This window comes from Stegastes partitus, unplaced genomic scaffold (genome assembly GCF_000690725.1).
Source record: "Stegastes partitus isolate 25-593 unplaced genomic scaffold, Stegastes_partitus-1.0.2 Scaffold1064, whole genome shotgun sequence".
Lineage (NCBI taxonomy): Eukaryota > Metazoa > Chordata > Actinopteri > Pomacentridae > Stegastes > Stegastes partitus.
Window position 1 is genome coordinate 133440 of NW_007578795.1, and position 18856 is coordinate 152295.

Here is an 18856-nt window from a genome sequence, read left to right on the forward strand (position 1 = left end):
GTGTATAGATGATGGATGGATTTATTAGTGTGGACAAATGCTGCTATTTTTAAACTGCTATAAAAATTAGCCAGCTGGTAATTTATTACTGATTAATCTGTTTGCTATTCGATCATTCAGCAGGTTTTATGGACTGAATTACACCATCCAAAGACTTCAAGGTTACAGAACAAAAAACAAAACACAACACATTACTGGAGAAGTGAGAACCAGAGAAAAGTTGGTATTTTTGTGTTATAAATGACTTTAACTAACTAACCAAGTAGCTGAGGGGTTATGACGCCAGCTGTGAATTCCTCACTGCAGGTCCCACAAAGGACCTTCATGTCTTTTCCTATAACTCTCACTTCTCTCACCTCCTGTCATCTGTCCAGCCTCCAAAAAGGTACAACAATGCAGCCGCCTAAATATCTGTCTATTGCCAAAACTGCTGGTGAACTATTTTCTCTCCATCATTTTTATTTAGATTGTTTCAATTCAAATGTTGACCTCAGTCTAACAGGTTTAGATCAAACTCAGGTGCCTCTTGTAGTTGTCTGACTTTAAATGAGATTAGTTTTTAATTACTATCAGCTCTATTTGGGACATTCTGCAGGAATTCATCACATGTCGAATTAGATTTTTGTATGTCTGCAAGATCATGACCTTATCTGCTCATATATATGTCAGTGTTCTTTAGATACTGAGACCTTTTTTAATTAAATAAAAAAGTGCATTCATTAAATTTGCAACTGATGATTTTTTGCTACGAATTACACTGCAGTGTATTTTCTGACCCCCCTGATAAACGATCAGAAATAGTGACAAAATGCCCTTTGATATATGCACAATAATGAAAGATGCCGTTATCACATCTCGTACATCACAGTATTCAACACCAGAACCTTCGTCTTGGGCACCTAATCAAGTCCTACAAAATAAAAACAGCCTGATTGAATGTTTGATCTCATTCAACCTCATACCACAGTGTGTACAGCTGTTTATTGTTTGTTTAGACTTAGCTAGCATCACATACACCAGTTTGAATGCCATTATTTATTTACATTCTTCTGTCTGTTCCAGGCATCTTCTTCCTGATGGTATCACACAATTTGTGACAGACAACTCTTAGCAAGAACGTATGCATCTATAACCACCTAATCTGACAAAGTGACCAGACACAAATATCACACAGCCTTAAGTATGAAGTGACATCCACCTGTTTGTCCAGTCAACCTTTTAAAATCCTTAAATGTCCAGTTCATTATATTAAGACTAGACACAAATTGTCACATTTAAGAAGATGGTACAATCAAATGTGTTGAATCAGTTGCCATCAGTTATGGCGAGGACATTTTTTTGACTTATGTCACACTTACACAGTAGACGGCTGTTTGTTTTTTTGTGGATACTGTCAGGGCCCCAGCTGGCAGCATTTTAACCAAACAGGTCACTAAATAATTTGTTAAATGCAAGCAAACATTTTTCTTAGACACACCAGTGCACCTGACATTTAGCAGGTCTGTCTGTGTGTCTCTGGACGGCCCGGCCAGGCTGATAAAATTACATTTTTAAGTAAATTTGACATTAAAACAACTTACTTCACCTTTTTAAAACTTATTTTTGGCCAAACTATTGTCCGAGTTGCTGTGCTGCAGTAACTGAATGGAGACTAGCAGCTTCTCTGTGCAGTACAGTCGTCTACCTGGAGTCTACCAAGTCAGGCAAATTGTTTGGCAAATTTTAGCTTCAACCGACACCAACCTGGGTTATACTCTCTTCCGCTAAACTGTATGTGTCTCAGCATGCATATCAGTCATGCCGTTCCACCCAAAACCACAAGTAAATTCTCATTTGATAAAACAGCCAACATTATGTATTGCATTCATTGCAAAGGGTGTGGTCACAGCATGGCAGTGCATTCACTGTTGGAGCATCAAAATCCTGAATTAATATATTAAAAAAGCACAATGTAGGCAAGAAACTCATCCTGTGCTGTGACAGGTACAAGGCCAGCAGAGAAGCTCCTCTCAATGCAGCATTTGAGCGCCAGGCAGCAGAAAAACAAAACAGCAAGGAGTCAGAAAAGACAATAAAAATGTATTACTGCTTAAAGAAGAACCCAAGAAGAGCGACTTTTTAATACCTTTAAGCCCGACATCATCCTCATGACTCACAATCTGAATCCATTTTGAAATCCAGCATTAATCTCATTGTTAAATAGCCTTAACCCTTTGTGTTTTACTCACTGTATGTTTCAAACTGTGGTTTTGATTTCAAATTAATTAATTAAGCTAAAATTGCAGAATGTGTTTTTGGAAGTTCAACATGTTAAAGCCCACATAAAACACATTACTCCCAAAATATATACGGCATTAACAGGATGTCAATATTTGTTTTCCCAAGATGTTTCATCTCCAATTTATCTTATTTTTATTGTCTATCGACAGCATCCTCGTATACAGAGACTTGTGGTGATGACCGATGTTGAACCGATCGATAATATTGGTGCTATTTTGCACACAAATAGCTGCATGTGGAGATCAGTGCTTCCTCTGTTTCAATACAGCGCTAAAACTAAGCACCTCCTGTTACAGTCCACTGGACCATCAGAACCAGCCAAAACCACAGGCAGAGACACGGGTCAGAACCAAGGAATGACATGAAGACTCAGGAGTAGAACATCATGTCAGCTCAAAGCTCCACCTGAAGCTGGACTCAGAACGAGCTTCGGTTCTGCTCAGAACTCTAATTTGTCAACATCCCTGAAATTCCTCAGAGATGATTTGATAATTTCTGATGCAGACTTTTACCATAAAAACGTGTTACTTGTCAATCACCGTCTGAGATATGCAAAAAAAAAGTCTGTGTTTTAAAAACCTGAGGATGAAGGATGCAGTCTTGCTTTTGCAACTATGCTGATACTCATTTAATCTTCTAATTTGCTGCTCAAGCAAATTAAAAGGCAAAAAGCCCAAGTTACAGCTGTTGAAATGTCAATATTTTTTTCTGGTTTCCTTTTTCTTTTAAAGGCACTAAACTAAAATAATCAGTGAACTACTGATGGCTCCCCGATAAAGATGATCCTGTATCTCTTATTAAAGGTATATTTGGATCTGCAGAGTTTAATATGTTAACTAGACCTCTGATATTTTACTTCTCATCTTTAGATGCAGTCAAGTTGAACATCTAATAGTCACAACCCCGAAGTCTCAATAACAAAAGACACCTACAAGGTCACGTTGGCTCCATCCAGCTCCTCCATCACTGTGTGTGCGAGGCTCAAGGTGAAAGCCTCTATTTACATTCCCCGATCTGGTATGAAAAATGTATGATAGAGATGAATGGCTGCAAGGGCATTTTCTGCTGCTTGCTCAAATGAATATCAAATTGGACAGAAGTAAGGACAGACTGTTCAATAAACATGACAGCAGCTTTGGCAAGCTGAGTCTGCTGTTGACATTTGACAAACAGCCGCAGCACACGGGTTATCTGATGCAATTAACTGCATTTGGTGTAGAGCTGATGCAGGAGATAATTGGAGGATTATATGGCCGGGATGATACAGAGAGGGGCATCGCTTCAAAGGTTGGACTGGATCCTCTCGGGCTGAGCTGTTAACTTCACGTGGAGGATGATAGCACATCCACTTGTCAGGTGAGGACAAACACACTGAAAGTTAAAAAAACACAGAGCTGTGGGCTTTTTCACAACCTTGGGCTCTTGCCACCAGAGACTGGGCAGATGTTTTCTCCCCTTCAAGTGTGAAGCTGTCACAACACCTCAGCCGTTAACTATCGGGATTGGTGAGGCTTCCCAAATTGTGTTATTGAGCAAGTGTGCAGATAAATCACACCCAGGAGAGGAGCCACGGTCCCCATACATCCCGCTCTCCTGTGTGCAGACCAACGTGTCAGATTCCCTGTAAGGCAGCTAGCTACATTTGGACTGGGTTTTAGGCTAACACGTCCCAGTATTTATTAAACTTTGAGCCTCTTTTTAGTATATATATATATTTAACTGGTTATAATAATAATAATAAAAATAAAAAAGCATTCCCACGCTGACATTTGGCCCCGCCAGCAGGGCCACCGTGCGTGAGGCTGCGGGACTACCTGGGGAGCCATTACTTAAGTTTACATGTTATTGATACAGTGGGTGGACACCGAATTAATACGTAGCTGTTAATCTGGAAAATCCCGTCATTCCTATAAAGTACACACACACACACACACACATATGTTGGACGAGGTTCGGGGAGACGTCCTCTGCTCGGTACCAAACACCGAGCGGTTCCGTCGTGGAGCCCCCGCTGTGTTGGCTGGCCATCAAGAGTTAACAGGCTCGCAGTGAGATGTCTGTAAATAGGTGGAACAAGGTGAAGCTGGACGCCGCTCCTGCCCAGCGTGTAGCTCCTCCGGTACCGGAGCTCGCGCTGACCACTGCCGAATCCGCTCCAGCACAAAAGACCGAATGGATGCCCCCCTCTCCTCCCCAGCCACCGCCCCCTCCTCCACAAGATAACGTAATAAACCTCCATTCTGCGTCCCACAGCGGGCGGTACGGACGGGAACACGGCCGACTCACCTTCCTAAGCAGGCTGGAAGCACGGCGTCGGGAGAAACGTGTTCTAATGTCCACTGTTTATTCCGTAAATCCGCAGCACTGGCTGTCCGCTGCTCACCGTCCGCTGCTGCGACTGACTGCTGGAGAATGTGTCGAAGTGCCGCCGTCAAGGCAGCAGCAGGCACCGCGCAGGGTCTGGGCGGATCTAGGAGAATAAAAGCCTGAACCAACCGAGCTGTTCTGGCTCGGTTTGCTAAAGAAGCTCCAGTCACACTGATACCGTAAAGCAAGAACTCCCTATAAGAAGACAGCTGCAGGACATTAATACATGGTGCTATTTATTTATTTTTAAAAATCAAATAAGACAGACTCATGATCAGAATTATTCCATATCTACATTTGCAGAGATTTATAGTCTGATACAAAAAGATGTTTATTAATTAAAATCTTGTGCCAAATATTACTGATAAAAATAATACGAGACTATATGCATTGAATAACTGAGTAGCAAAAAGATTTCAGTACAACACTTCACTAAAAATAAGCTATAATAAAACTTGGATCGAAATAAGAAGTAATACTGCCTGTACTACTGAAGTAATAAAGTTATATTGCACGTGATAATAAAATATTGCTCATGAAATTTACTGCACTCTATACCGAAACTGATATTGAACATATTATTGAGAAAGGACTCTTGAAAACTATGTTAAACTATATTAGTATTTTTATCAAGTAAACTGAAGCATCCAGTGTGTCCGCTGATGTGTTTCAGGAGTTTAACTGTGCTGTAATGCACAAAGCTCAGTATACAGCATAGCTTTGGATGTATTTTCTAATTTTGCTGTTTTCCGTTACGGTAATGCTGTAAAGAATTAATTCCTTTTTTTCTTTCTTTTTTTTTTTTACTCACAAAGTTGCATGTTCGTTTACACTCCTCTCTTTCTACTTTTGTTCAGGCCTTGTTCTTGAAGACACAATATTTAGATTTATTTTAATGCTCACAAACAGAGCAATTCATAAAATCAGTCTTCAATGACGATAGTTCTGATGCATTTTCTTCAAACGTCTAATACATCTTTTATTTTTGGCAGAGAATCTCCACTTCCGGTATCTCACTTTGTAACGAAAACTTGACAGATCAGACGTTCACGCGCGCTCCCCGCGAGTGCGCGCTGTGTGCTCTGTGAAGCGTTATGGCAGGCTTTGATGATAGTGTAGACTACAAAGGAAGTGCAAAAGACAAGAATAGGGACCATGCTGCCAATCCATCCTGTTTGAAAAGTGTGCATTAAGATTTCAGAAGCAATTTCCTTGATCTGAATGATTAAAAGTGCAGGTAGTGAGATGCACAGAGCCCTATTACCGCAGCTGAGTTGTTAATGAAGTCTGAGCTTTGGTGCACGACTAATGTAGCCCATTATTCAAATCATCTAAAACATTTATACTAATTATTACTAATGAAATGAACAATAAAACACCCCAGGTAGATTCCAATAAATATCATAAGTGATGGTATATAAGTAACAAAAGAAAGCATTTTACTTAAAACTGTGCAATTCTGTGGCTATCTATAGCAAATTTGACTCTATTGCTAATTAAATAATTTAAATATTGTTATTGATTGTCCGTGGTTTGTGCCGACCACGTCACCACTGCGGAACCTTTTCTTTAGTCGATGTTTCTGTGACGGTGGGTTGAATGACGGACGTTAGCTCTTCAACATGCGCCATTGAAAACAAACGAAGCAGATACGGCGGGGCTGCTGCTTTCTTTCATTTTATGCTAGCTTGTTAGAAGCACTTTTTTTTTTCTTTAGTAAATATACGACATATTTCAAAACAATGGAAACTATTTTAGAGCAACAGCGTCGCTACCACGAAGAGAAAGAGAGGCTAATGGATGCTAAAACAAAAGAAATGTTACACAAGAAGTCCACGGTGAGTACTGTCGCTTTATGCTAACGTTAGCATTAAACTTAATGCTAATCTTAACTGCAAACATACGTTAAAATGAGCTAACGTTTTGGTTTTTTGTTTTTTTCAAATCTTGTTTCAGCTGCGGGAACAAATTAACTCAGACCATCGAACAAGAGCAATGTTGGATGTAAGTAACAGTTTTGATTTACTCTGAATGGCTAGCACCAGCTGGCTAGTGTTATCATTGGGTATTTGGATAGTTAGTGACGTTTCCAATAGCTACAGTTAGCATGTTGGCAACATTGTAAGGCAACCTGTTCAGTATCCACGTTACAGATAAGGGGATAAGAAATGTAATTACGTTTGCCCATGTAACGGAGGAGGAAGCAATGTCTCTGTGAAATTACACTACAAAGTCTGTCTTAACTGTACTCGGTGTTCTCGGTACCTACATTTGCTTTACTCCTCTACATAAGACTGTACAGGTATGAGCAGGGTATGCTTGAACATTGGGTATATCGGTGATCCATTTAAGCCTTAAAACGTGAACATTGCAGCAGCTGTATTGGTTAACCCCATTAAAACACTGTACAGCGGACACATTTAAAAACTGAAACAGATGTTGGAAGTTGAAGGGACAGATATCAGAAAAGGGTTTTGGAAATACAGTTTCTTTATACAGAAAACAGCAATGCAGGCTTGCTGTGCTAATAATTAGTTATACTGCCGTTGTTAATGATCGACTTTGGAAACGAAGTGGAAAAAAACAAGTTGTAATGTTAATTTTTCTGTGATTTGTACTGCAGTATGGGAAAATCCAGACATTCCCACCACCAGATGACTTGAACAATTATATTTGAAAGTAATTCAACACTTTTAGAGTTATTGAAGGGATTGTGTAGGGGAGTGCATCAGGAAAAAGAAAAATACCTCTTTTTTTTCTCACATACTGTAACACTGATGACATGTGACACCATTTTTTTTATTTGTGTGCAGTCAGATCTGGCTTTGCACTTGTCACACAAAGCTTTGTGAAGTTTGTTTAAATCGTCAAACAAATGAGTTGTGTTGCCTCATGTGGCGGCAACAGCTGCAGAGTACTGCCTACAACACAGTCCTTTCTGAAGCAAAAATATTTCTATTCAACTGATGTTGCATTACTTTTCTGTGTGTTGTGAAGTTTTGAAAAGAAATGTTGTATTCAGAAGCCCTAAATCAGACTACAGGATGTCTTATCAGACTTCTGTTGTACGTAAGGCATGGACATGAGAACCACGCCAGTTTTCTTTTTGTAACAAGCAGAGAAAACAGTCTTAACATGATGTGTTTGAGTTGACTTGCTTTACTTCACATTGCACTTTCAGCGAGGTGAGTATGGCGCACATTGTAGTGTAGATGCTGACACGATCTATTATTCAACCCTCGTCTGATAGTCTGTTTGTCTTCTGACAGAGGTATATGGAAGTGAGCGCAAATCTCAGAGACTCCTATGAAGATAAAGATGGGTACGTTTTTGCAAAGTGACTAAACAACCATACTTGCCTTTACTATTTAATTTTAACAAAACACCTGTTCTTTTAACTTTATCACTAATGTGTCATTTAGAACTTGTACTCATTATTTTTGTGCTTATGGTGAAATTTTGAACTCTGTTGGACAGAATGAGGAGGGATGAACTTGCTGCCATCTCAGGACCAAATGAGTTTGCCGAGTTCTACAACAGACTGAAGCAGATAAAGGAGTTTCACAGGAAGCACCCGAATGAGGTATTTAACCTCTTTGTAAATAATCATTTTAGACATTATATTAACTTTGTGAAACAGAATTTCAGTAACAGTCCTATTGTGTGTTTTCTGTAGATTTCCATCCCCATGTCTGCAGAGTTTGAGGAGCTGATGAAGGCCAGAGACAACCCCAGTGAGGAGGCTCAGAGTAAGTCCAAATCCAGTTCAGGCATTTTTTAGATAGATAGATAGATAGATAGATAGATAGATAGATAGATAGATAGATAGATAGATAGATAGATAGATAGATAGATTCTTTATTGTCTGTCTTGAGTAAAAACAGAAATTCATCTTTAAACTGGCTCAATATCATTTCATCTTTGGCAGGGTATGTCTCACTTCAGAAAAAAACAATATCCAGTTGAACAGTGTTAACGACAAGAGAGGGACCTGTAACAAGATAGCCAGTCTAATACATCACAGATAGATCCAGATCAGAGGATAAAGGGAAAGGAATTAATGCCTGTGGTGAAAGGAAGTTGTTGCAGCAGTAAGAATGATGAGTCAGTGGGGAAGCTCACAGAATGTAATCATAAAGCTACACTGCATAAAATTAGCATATAAACAGTGACAAGTAACAGTTTCTGCCAGCAATTACAAGAGGAAACCTGCAAATCAATGGCATTGGTTTTTTTTCTTTCTGCATGAAGTCAGTCCAAAGCTGCAGTGATTGACACAGCAGTCTATTCTAAACAAATTACAACCTGGAATAGCTTTGAAGAAATTCAGAGCAATTCATTGACTATAGTGCACTTTCTGTATAATTGACAAATATGGTGAAATGGCTAACTTCCTATGTTTCTATTTGAAGTAAACCTTGTAGATGGGATTATTATTATTATCATAATGTTTAAATATCCTCACACTGGAACTGTCTATAGTCCCGGTGGCTAGAAAGATGACAAAGTCAGCTCACTTACATGGTTGTGATAAGGTTTAGGTATAGTTGAATGTGTCCAGCCTGTTATTAATCGAGTTTGTAGGTGTGTTTCATCTGCTCAGATCTCTTGGTGTCCTCGTGTTGTGTTCCGTGTGCTTCATCAGTGAGTGTGACTGAACATAGTGTTGGCTGAACTGACTGGTATGGGATTGAAATCACTGTATGTGATAATAATATGCTTCTCGGCTACGTGGTAACCCTGAGAGGAAGTGTGCGATGTGGGGAGGGTGCTGTAGGGAAGGAAAAAATAAAAGAGGGTGATGGGTGTTAAGGGATGTTCCAAACAGCTGGTTTAGCAAACTCTGGACTTAATCCTGAACTATGAGTTGACCAAGCATGAGATTGAGAGCTCAGACGCTGTGTCCAGAAGCAATCCCTTGTTCAGTCATTTACCCTCTATATTATGGACACAAGTAGTTTATTTTTAGCGGGGATGCAGTGGCACATTTTAGTATCATTTCTCTCACATGTGAGCAGTGTTTTGTTCATGTCAGGATTCTATTGACTCCATATTTTTCTGACATGTGACTGCTGAGGAGGTTTGTGGTATATTTGAGGCTGGTCAGCACTCTGAAATGCATCACTGAGAAAGATCCATGTACCCTCCACAGACATGGTGGAGTTCACAGATGAGGAAGGATACGGCCGCTACCTTGATCTCCATGACTGCTACCTGAAGTACATCAACTTGAAAGGAGCTGAGGTTATTATCCATTAAAGTCTGCTAATTCATACTCATAAATGAAGAATGAACCTCCAAACTGCACCCTTATCTTTCTGAGTGATCTCTGTGCCCATCTGTCTTCACAGAAACTGGAGTACATCACCTACCTGTCGTCATTTGACCAGCTGTTTGACATCCCCAAGGACAGGAAAAATGCTGAATACAAAAAGTAGGTACATTCTGCGAGTTCCCCATCAAACCTGACAGTGTAGAACTTCAGCCTTAAAGGATGCCCACCTGTAAAGATGAGAAGTAATCGCCCTCGTCACTGACATAAGCCCTAATGTGTGCCATTGGTTGTGCAGGTATTTGGAAATGGTGCTGGAGTATCTGCAGGACTACACAGACCGAGTCAAACCTCTGCTGGACCAGAACGAGCTCTACGGCAAAGTGTTGATAGACTTTGAGAAAAAATGGGACAATGGGACCTTTCCAGGCTGGCCTGTAAGTGCTCCTGAAAGGACCGACGTATGATGATGGTTTGAGTTTTGCGACCTGACCTTTTTGATTTTTATTCATTTGACTGTAGAAAGAGACAAGCAGTGCTTTGACACATGCTGGAGCTCATCTGGACCTCTCTGCCTTTTCTTCATGGGAGGTAAAAAAAAAAAGAACTCACACCTAAATATTTAGTATTTAATATTAACACTCAAGTTGCTCATTCATGCGTTTGCTCATGTGTTTTTCTTTTGTTCTGTTACACAGGAGTTGGCCTCTTTGGGTCTGGACAGACTGAAGTCGGCTCTCATGGCACTCGGACTGAAGTGTGGAGGGTACGCATGCATTAAAAATAACAGAAAAGCTGCAGTGATATTACCTGTTTCAGTGGTGGTTAAGCTTGAACTACCAAACGTACACCCTGTATTACATCCACTTGAAATGAAATGAAAAATACTTTATTTATCCCAGAAGGGAAATTCAATTAATCACTTAATGGCATTGACGTTTTTTTTTTGTTGTTTTTTTAACACTGATCAAGCGAGTGTGTCTTAATTGTGGCAACAACAACCACAGTGCTGGGCAGAAATAGAGATGCAACATATATCCCAACAGTGCAGCAATTTAAAAAAAATGAAACAAGTTTACAGAAAAAAGAAAACAAGTGGAAGATGCCCAGGGCAGGAAACTACAGAGATCGGTACCAGTTGATTCCATCCTTTCCTTCCATCATTCCTTCCTTTCATTTCCAGCCCCACAGCCACTTCACTACAAGCAGTACTTGTAAAGGACGACACGAATTGGAAACATCTCAGGAGTAACAAACTCTCAGAAGTTCTTAAAAGATCAGGTTATGAGGAAACAACAATTAAGGGATATTAGTGATTACGTATTAATTGTCTTTAATAATTTAATTGATTAGAAATAAATCCATTGTTGCAGCAGATTTTTGGGACTTGTGGTGCATCTGTCTGAAAATGTCATCACATTTAGTTCTACATGTGTTTGGTGACCACTGACCACCGATACATGCTTCACAAATTGTAATCCAAGCCCACCTTCCCGCCATCAAGAGGTATCTGACTGTGGGTTTTTATTTTCTGCTCCTACTTTCCAGTGCAAGTCTAGAACAATGTTTTTTGTTTTTTTTTTTTCTTTTATTGAGACCATAGACATGTCACATATCATTGGACATGTTTAATCTGATAATGTAGGGTTTTGTTCAATTATGAAGCTATAAGCTGTGGTGATGTGAAGAATAATAGTGAACTTAAACAGAAAGATAAGTTAAAGTTGCATTTTCTAATTTGTAAATGTGATTTTGGTCCAGGCAAAGTCGAGTTGGCTCAGACTTAGAGACAGAAAGTTTGTTTGTGCAAAATGACTCTAAACTATCTTGAGATATTATAATTTTCTGACATTATCTCTGGAGCAAAAGTTGTTTGGTTTGCTGCCGTAACAGACTTAAAGCTGGTTTACTTCAAAACCAGCTGTCTAATTCAGTTGATCTCAGAGTAAACCAGACCTCTGAATCTCCTACTGGCTCTGTTTTCAGGCTTTAGAAACTCTAGCTCAGCAATTAATGTTGACTGTTCACTTGATTGATTTTTCTTGTTGAAAGTGCATTAATATACCCGTGCATACCTGGTAGGAGACGGTTAGGGTGCAGAGGGAGGAGGGAAAAACTGTGTTTTAAAGTTCTGTTCTGTCGGTGCCCAAACACAGTTGGATGTTCTAAGTTTTCCAGAAATCCCGTGCTATGTCTGCCCACTGTGTTTCTCCAGGAATAATCACTGACATGGTGCCACAGTCCGTTCTGTAACCAGCTGCTCTATATGGCAGCTCTGTGGGAGCCCTGGATGTGTTTTTTGTTTGTGTTTGATATGAGGGGCAATGCAACAGTCGACCTAGCAGACCAACACATACCTATTGTAGTATTAATGGAGCCACATAGGCTTCAACTTTGAGAGCCTTGTCAGTCAGCACAGGGGAGGTGGAAACCATGAATTGCTCTGTAGTGAATAAATGATGACGGTCACGAAGCTTTTGACCTAAACATCCGCTGAAGCTTCCGCTCCACTGGATGGACGAAGGCAAGCTCCCAGTGAAACCCTCACATCTATGTTTCATGATGAGGAACTAGCCTTCCTTAAAGTAACACATGAAACAAACTGAAAAAGATTGTAGAACCATAATGGGAATGCCACATTTCTCTGTTTGACTGGAGCTCTCCCAGCTACATCCCCTCGTTGTATAATCTTCTTCTGCTACGGTTTAAAGGCACCAACTCGAGAACGAACACCAGCAGCTGTTTATCTCCACAAACCAACTCCCACTATTTGCCTAACAGTGGTACATGGAAACAGGCAGTAATTTGCATTTTCTCTGGACGATTTTGTTCAAGTTTGATTAAATTTTGCACGACATTTGCGTGGAATCCCTGCTTCTGTCTACCTTCAGTATCTTTGCTGGTCAAAGAAAAGGACGATTTCATGTTTCATTCTTACAAGTTCCCTTATTAACGTTAGGTTTCGCCATACAATCTGATTTAATTTAAGTTGGCTTCAGTTGTCTTAGACTGTGTAAAGAGTTCAGATGTATTGTGTATTCTTTCTGCGCCTGGAAAACACACACAGGGCAGATTATGACAACAGGCAGCCTTAGCAGTGTTTCTAGTGCTTACCCCTCTTCTCTGTTTTGATGCACTTGAATACACAAAATCTAGTTAGGACCAATGTCACCTATTAATGTGTAGAGGGGAAAATGTGTGTATATTATTGCAGCTTCTCCTGCTCCTTAAGACACCCTGGGGTGTCATGGCACCCAGTTTGAACTGCTGGTCTGGAGACTAGTGTTTAAACACAAATCATGCAACAGGATTCATTTAGACTCATTCAGAATGTGAGCAAGGGCCTGGGGAGCAAATAGATATTAATATCCAGTAATAAGTATTAATAACACCATTAGTGCACATTCTGCATGTCATGAGTTTGGCCAGCTGTTGATTCTTCAACATGTGTGTGTGGACAGGACTCTGGAGGAGAGAGCTCAGAGACTCTTCAGCACTAAAGGCAAATCCCTGGAATCATTGGACCCTTCGCTGTTTGCCAAGAATCCCAAAGCCAAAGGCCCTAAAAAGTAAGTGGGTGTAATAATTTTAGTCTAACGCTGACAGTGTCTTATGATAGTGTTCATTATATAATTCATAACAATTTTCATCCATCACTCCTACAGAGACACAGAGCGTAACAAGGAAATTGCCTTCCTGGAAGCTCAAGTCTATGAATATGTGGAGATCCTCGGGGTGAGTCGGTGGATAATCAGCTGCTGCTGGAATTCACACTTGAAGGGTTTGATCCAGCATTTTCTGAACACTGTTGCCCAGCTTGTTGTGGTCAGTATGAGCTCAGGTATGACAGCTGTGGGTGTTGTGGGCGGCTACAGGAGCAGAGGCAGCTGACTCATGAGAACGTGCAGAGGAAGCAGGCCAGAACCGGAGAGGAGCGTGAGGAGGAGGAGGAAGAACAGCTCAGTGAGAGTGAGAGCGAAGATGAAGACAACGAGATCATCTACAACCCCAAGAACCTGCCACTGGGCTGGGACGGCAAGGTGAGGATACACCTGTGTCACAAATGATCACAACACAAATGCAACATTCAGAAGAACTTCTGAAGTTCATGATGTTGTCTGACTTGTGTTGGTGTGAATGGAACCTACGTTCAGGTGTCTCTTAAAGTCAGAGGGATTTCTGGCTCAGTATTCATGACTTTGCCCATTACAAGTTACCTATGTGACTGCAGAGAGGCTTTCCACTGACTGTCAGTGTGTTTAATCTGCAGTGAGAAAACACAGACATGCACATAAAGGCTGTCAACACATTGTAATATACACTAATCATCCACAGCATTAAAAACACCTGCCTAACATTGTGTAGTCGCCCTTCGTCAGTCCACATACACACAACCTGTGGAGGTCGTCCTGTAGGGACTTGATCATTTTTAATATGGTATGATACTGAAACAACACCAACAGCAAAAACCTAAAACATCAGGCAAAGTAATGGGACTGTAGATGAGAGAACATGAAACTTAAAATTCTTTTTTTAGTTTTATAAATAAAACCAACCTCAGTGCATATCCCTTTGCAGGAGTCCAAGTTGGTTAAATGCCTTGATGTTGAGTCTTGATCCAGGAGACTGTCTTTGAACAAAACTCTGTATTTCTGTTTGACCAAATCACATTAATAACACCATTACAAAAATTATTTATTGGAACAATGCAGATTGTAAACTATCTGTGATCAAGCTGAGGTTCATATTAAAATGACAAACTCATTTGACTAGATGAAAAGCTTTAAAAAAAGAAATGACCAGAGTGCAAACCTCTGCAGAGATCATGTACTGACTTGATTTTTGACTTTTCGCTCTACTGTACTGTTGTGTGCAGGATGATAATCCTGCAGGGCTCCAGGCCGACTTTTTCACTGGCAGCACTGGTGCAACCAACTTTCTCGTTCGGTCGCACCTCCCACCTTGTCACACCAAAACAATGACTTGCTGAACATTTTCTAATGATAGACACTACAGTTTACTGATGTTCCCCACATCCCAGGCAGAAGTGTGCTCAGACAGGTTACGACCACAAATTATTTTAAAAGGAGTAAACTAAGGCATTCTAATGTCAGATTTATCTGAGATGAAACCTCATGATTTTTTTACACACGCTCTTTTTTTTATGAGCGGAAAATACAGCAAATGCGGCTGCGCTCCGTTTTTCAGGAGAAGATCGCATTTTTAAGTGTGAATACCGCAGCACACTGAAGTTATTAAAGTACTGCCTCCTGTGCCTGTTACAGCGACACTAGTACAGCTTCATGATCGTCGTGCCCTCGCACCAATACGACCGCTTGAAATTTGAACTCGCACACTCTCAAAGAAAAGTCGCACATGCGACCATTTTGGTCACACTTGGTTATTTGTTGGTTTTTTCCTGGTCAGCAAAACTGTTTCTTCATTTGCTGTTAAGTTTTTTTCTTGTTTATATTCTCTTCATTTGTCAGTGAATTTCATTTATAACGTTGGTGTTGGATTATTCTAAGTATTTTGGTCATTTTCATAGTGTGGACATAATTTCTTTTATAGTTAACTTTATTTTCGCTACCACATATCAATTATTAAACAGTTTTTAAAGACTCAGTGCCCTCTTGGCAGAGCTCTGCTCTCTGCTGAGCGCATTGTCTATTAATAGAAATAATTCTTATCAGATTGTGTACGTGCCGTGTTCACCATGTTCACCATGTTCACCGTGTTCACCGTGTTCACCGTGTTCACCGTGTTCACCATGTTCACCATGTTCACCATGTTACCAGGACTGACTGAATGTAAATTGGTCATTATAACGAGGGTTGTTCATCTGCACACTGGTAACCCCTGACTTTAGCAGCTTGCAGGCTATAATAAGTCAGTGTTACCAGTGTGGAGGCTGTTTGCGTGTCGACACATTGGTCAGCGGCTAAAAAGATAAAGCTTAGTCTAACAGTTATGGTTGTTCGTAGCCAAGCTTGTCAAACTCTGATGGTGAAAAACGTTTGCTTGTTAGAAAATGAAACACGCTTTTCACATAACGGTTACATTATTTAGTCCTAAGCTCTTAGAATTCTTTGTACAAGTCACGTCTGTTGGCGAGATGCTTCACTAATTTGGAAGTGTTGGCTCCCTAAAAAAACCTCTGATGTCCTGTGAAATGCAGTGAGATTTGCTTGGTGCTGTTGGCTTCGTCCACATTGTGTGATCTCATTTGCCAAAGGTTTGACTAGCAGATGTTCATTTATAAGTAAAACTCCTGCGTTCTATCTTTAACTCAGAATGCTGAACACTGTCACACACCTTTCTGTGTTAGTCAGACAATGATCCACATCAAAACCAGGAAGCTTTACTACCAGTTATGTTTCACTTACAGCTCAGTTGGCAGATGTCAGTGGTTTGGCACACAGTGAACTGGAGTAAGAGCCAGAGTACAGTGGCCTGTCCTGCTTTTTAGCCTCACACTGTTCTGTTTGTATGTGCTGCACACACTTTATTTACTGGGGTGAACTTTGACTGTGTGTTTGCTGACCTGCTGTTTTATTCTCTCCAGCCAATTCCATACTGGCTCTACAAACTCCACGGGCTGAACATCAACTACAACTGTGAGATCTGTGGAAACTACACTTACAGAGGACCCAAAGCCTTCCAGAGGCACTTTGCGGTATGCCATTGTTCTCTTTTATTCAACCAGAAAAGCCTCATTGATATTAAAGAAGTGTTTTAAATTAGGATCTTGGCCAAGACATGGAGCAGCACAAATAATAGTGTATTACACACATTCCAACATAATTTGGAATCAGAGTTACAGTTAAGTGTCAAAGACTCATCAGATGTTCCTCACCAACCTCACACAGGCACTGAGGTGGCAGCAACAAGCCTCCGTTTGGCCTCAAAGGATATGCAATTTTAACAGACTTGCTGTTAAATAGGGGCTATTAAATGTTGAGTTTTGAAAATGTAAGTGTGACTTGTATTGCTGTTTTGTAGGAGTGGAGGCATGCCCACGGTATGCGCTGTCTGGGAATCCCCAACACAGCTCACTTCGCCAACGTCACACAGATCGAGGATGCCGTCTCCTGTAAGTCCAGCCTCTATCTGGTCATGACAATAACTTTGTGGATGTTAGTGTATTTTGGAAGCAGGTTTTTAATAAACCATTTGTGGCTGCTTGTTAATTCCAGTGTGGGCAAAGCTGAAGTCCCAGAAGGCATCAGAGCGGTGGCAGCCAGACACAGAGGTTCGTACAGAATCACTGACAGAGGACGTGATGCTTTCTAGTTGTTATGCATCTGCTCATCCCTTCGCTTTTGATTTTCAGGAAGAGTACGAGGACTCCAGTGGAAATGTGGTTAATAAGAAGACCTACGAGGATCTGAAGAGACAAGGCTTGTTGTAGATGGAGGATGTGACCGAGTGACACAGAAGAAATGAAAAAGATGTAACTTCTAAGTCGCCTCCGTTAAAGTTGATTATATTTTTATCACACATTTGCTCGTGTTTCTTTTTATTTGTAAGTAGCAGTGTTTTACAGACTGTGTCCCTCCCTCTGTTTCTCCCTTTCATAACTTTGTAATGTGGCAACTATTGATCATCATAATAAACTCAGTACTTTTGGCACTGTGCTGTTTGTCTTTATCACCCCGTTGTTAAATCTGGAGCTGTGCCCTGCTGGTGAGTGTCGCTTCTATTCAGAGCCTTTACTGAGGTCGTGTACCCAGACAGGAGAAGTTTTGCATTCAGTGTGATATAAATGTGGATGCTGTGTGTATGTTAAAACCTGGCTAATAGCTTAAATCTAAGTGTATTGTCTTTCCAGTGCTATAGAAGGATTCTACCTTAGTTTACTGGTATGATGGTGGCTGTGTTCAGGCAGACCTGTACTGTGGGAGTGTAAGCATAAGCATATTTTATACTCTAGAGGGAAACTACACACCGATGTGACTGCAGTTGTAACAATGGTAGTTTTAATCTTAGACATTATTTTTAAATGGGCTTCTGAAGTCCTCAGCACAGATGGGAAGGTCTGTCAAAGGGCCTCCATCCACACAGGCTTTGTTTTAATGCAGGGATTTTTCTCCTCAAGCAAAACCCTGAAGTCATGTCAATGTAAGAGTAACCACATTTATGTGTAAATCTCCAAAACAAAGTTCTTTTAGCAACATTAGCACCAACACTGTTTTGGCCACGTCCACCACTGCAAAAACATCCTCTGATGTAAATAAAGGAGATAATGGGGCAAAAGCCAAAAGCTCAGGTTTCCTTGTCTGTACCTTAACACAGCAAACTATAATTATTTCTAGTTCACACTAAACATTTTTATTTTCATATTTTTTTAACCAATAGAAATTTTCAGTAAATGTCCCACAAGTTGGAGATTGAATGAGATTTCAGATGTTCATTTCTCTCATTTCTCTTTTTTTTTTTTTGCTTCAGACCTCCCAAATTCAGGATTTGTTCCAAAATTGCAAATGAAGTGGATTTTCAAAAAAAAAAGAAAAATATGTCTGTAGTACATAGGATCTATTTGATCAATGTTATTGTGAGAAAACTATCTGAATGACGTTACTAATGTTTAGAAAGCTTTCATATATCAGTAGAATGGGAGTTATGGCCCATCAGATTTGGTACATGTAAAAAAGTAATAAATTTCCAAACAATCCAGATGGACATCTTGAATCATGGGTAGGCTGGTGAAATTTAGAATAGTAAGTGATGGAAGTATCATCTACTTGTGTGCCAAGTTTCCATGTCCTTCCATAACACCTTCATGTTAAAATCATTCTGCTCCCGATGATTATTATTAAATGGGAAGTGGTGGCGAGGAGTGACGTCTGAAACCGATCAGGAACACGAAGACATAAAATGATTCTCTCTTTTTTTTTTTAATGGCGTTATTGAAGGATATTGAAACTTCTTTTATCA

At 40.2% G+C, this 18856-nt stretch overlaps 2 protein-coding genes across 3 annotated transcripts in view; one reads left to right on the forward strand and one right to left on the reverse strand.

The window, feature by feature from the left end:
- Positions 1 to 4712, reverse strand: part of ube2e1 (ubiquitin-conjugating enzyme E2E 1) — a 106269-nt gene extending 101557 nt beyond the window's left edge. For both annotated transcript variants that reach the window (XM_008295657.1, XM_008295656.1), the window contains exon 1: positions 4567 to 4712. The gene's annotated coding sequence lies outside the window, so the exon portion shown is untranslated. The remainder of the gene's footprint in view (positions 1 to 4566) is intronic.
- Positions 4713 to 6278: 1566 nt separating this feature from the next.
- sf3a3 (splicing factor 3a, subunit 3) lies at positions 6279 to 17555 on the forward strand. The gene is made up of 17 exons (XM_008295660.1): positions 6279 to 6485; positions 6604 to 6651; positions 7917 to 7969; positions 8125 to 8230; positions 8324 to 8396; positions 9800 to 9891; positions 9999 to 10081; positions 10218 to 10356; positions 10442 to 10510; positions 10618 to 10685; positions 13381 to 13488; positions 13585 to 13654; positions 13795 to 13959; positions 16485 to 16595; positions 16922 to 17012; positions 17116 to 17171; positions 17253 to 17555. Exons 1-17 carry the CDS (start codon positions 6390 to 6392, stop codon positions 17328 to 17330), a joined length of 1506 nt encoding a protein of 501 aa, XP_008293882.1. The 5' UTR covers positions 6279 to 6389; the 3' UTR covers positions 17331 to 17555.
- The last annotated feature ends 1301 nt before the right edge of the window (positions 17556 to 18856 follow it).

Coding starts and splice junctions, on each gene's coding strand:
- sf3a3 (XM_008295660.1), top strand. CDS start 6,390: ATGGAAACTATTTTAGAGCAACAGCGTCGCTACCACGAAGAGAAAGAG. Junction 10,511..10,617: donor CTGCCTTTTCTTCATGGGAG/GTAAAAAAAAAA, acceptor TCTGTTACACAG/GAGTTGGCCTCTTTGGGTCT. Junction 13,655..13,794: donor AATATGTGGAGATCCTCGGG/GTGAGTCGGTGG, acceptor GGGCGGCTACAG/GAGCAGAGGCAGCTGACTCA.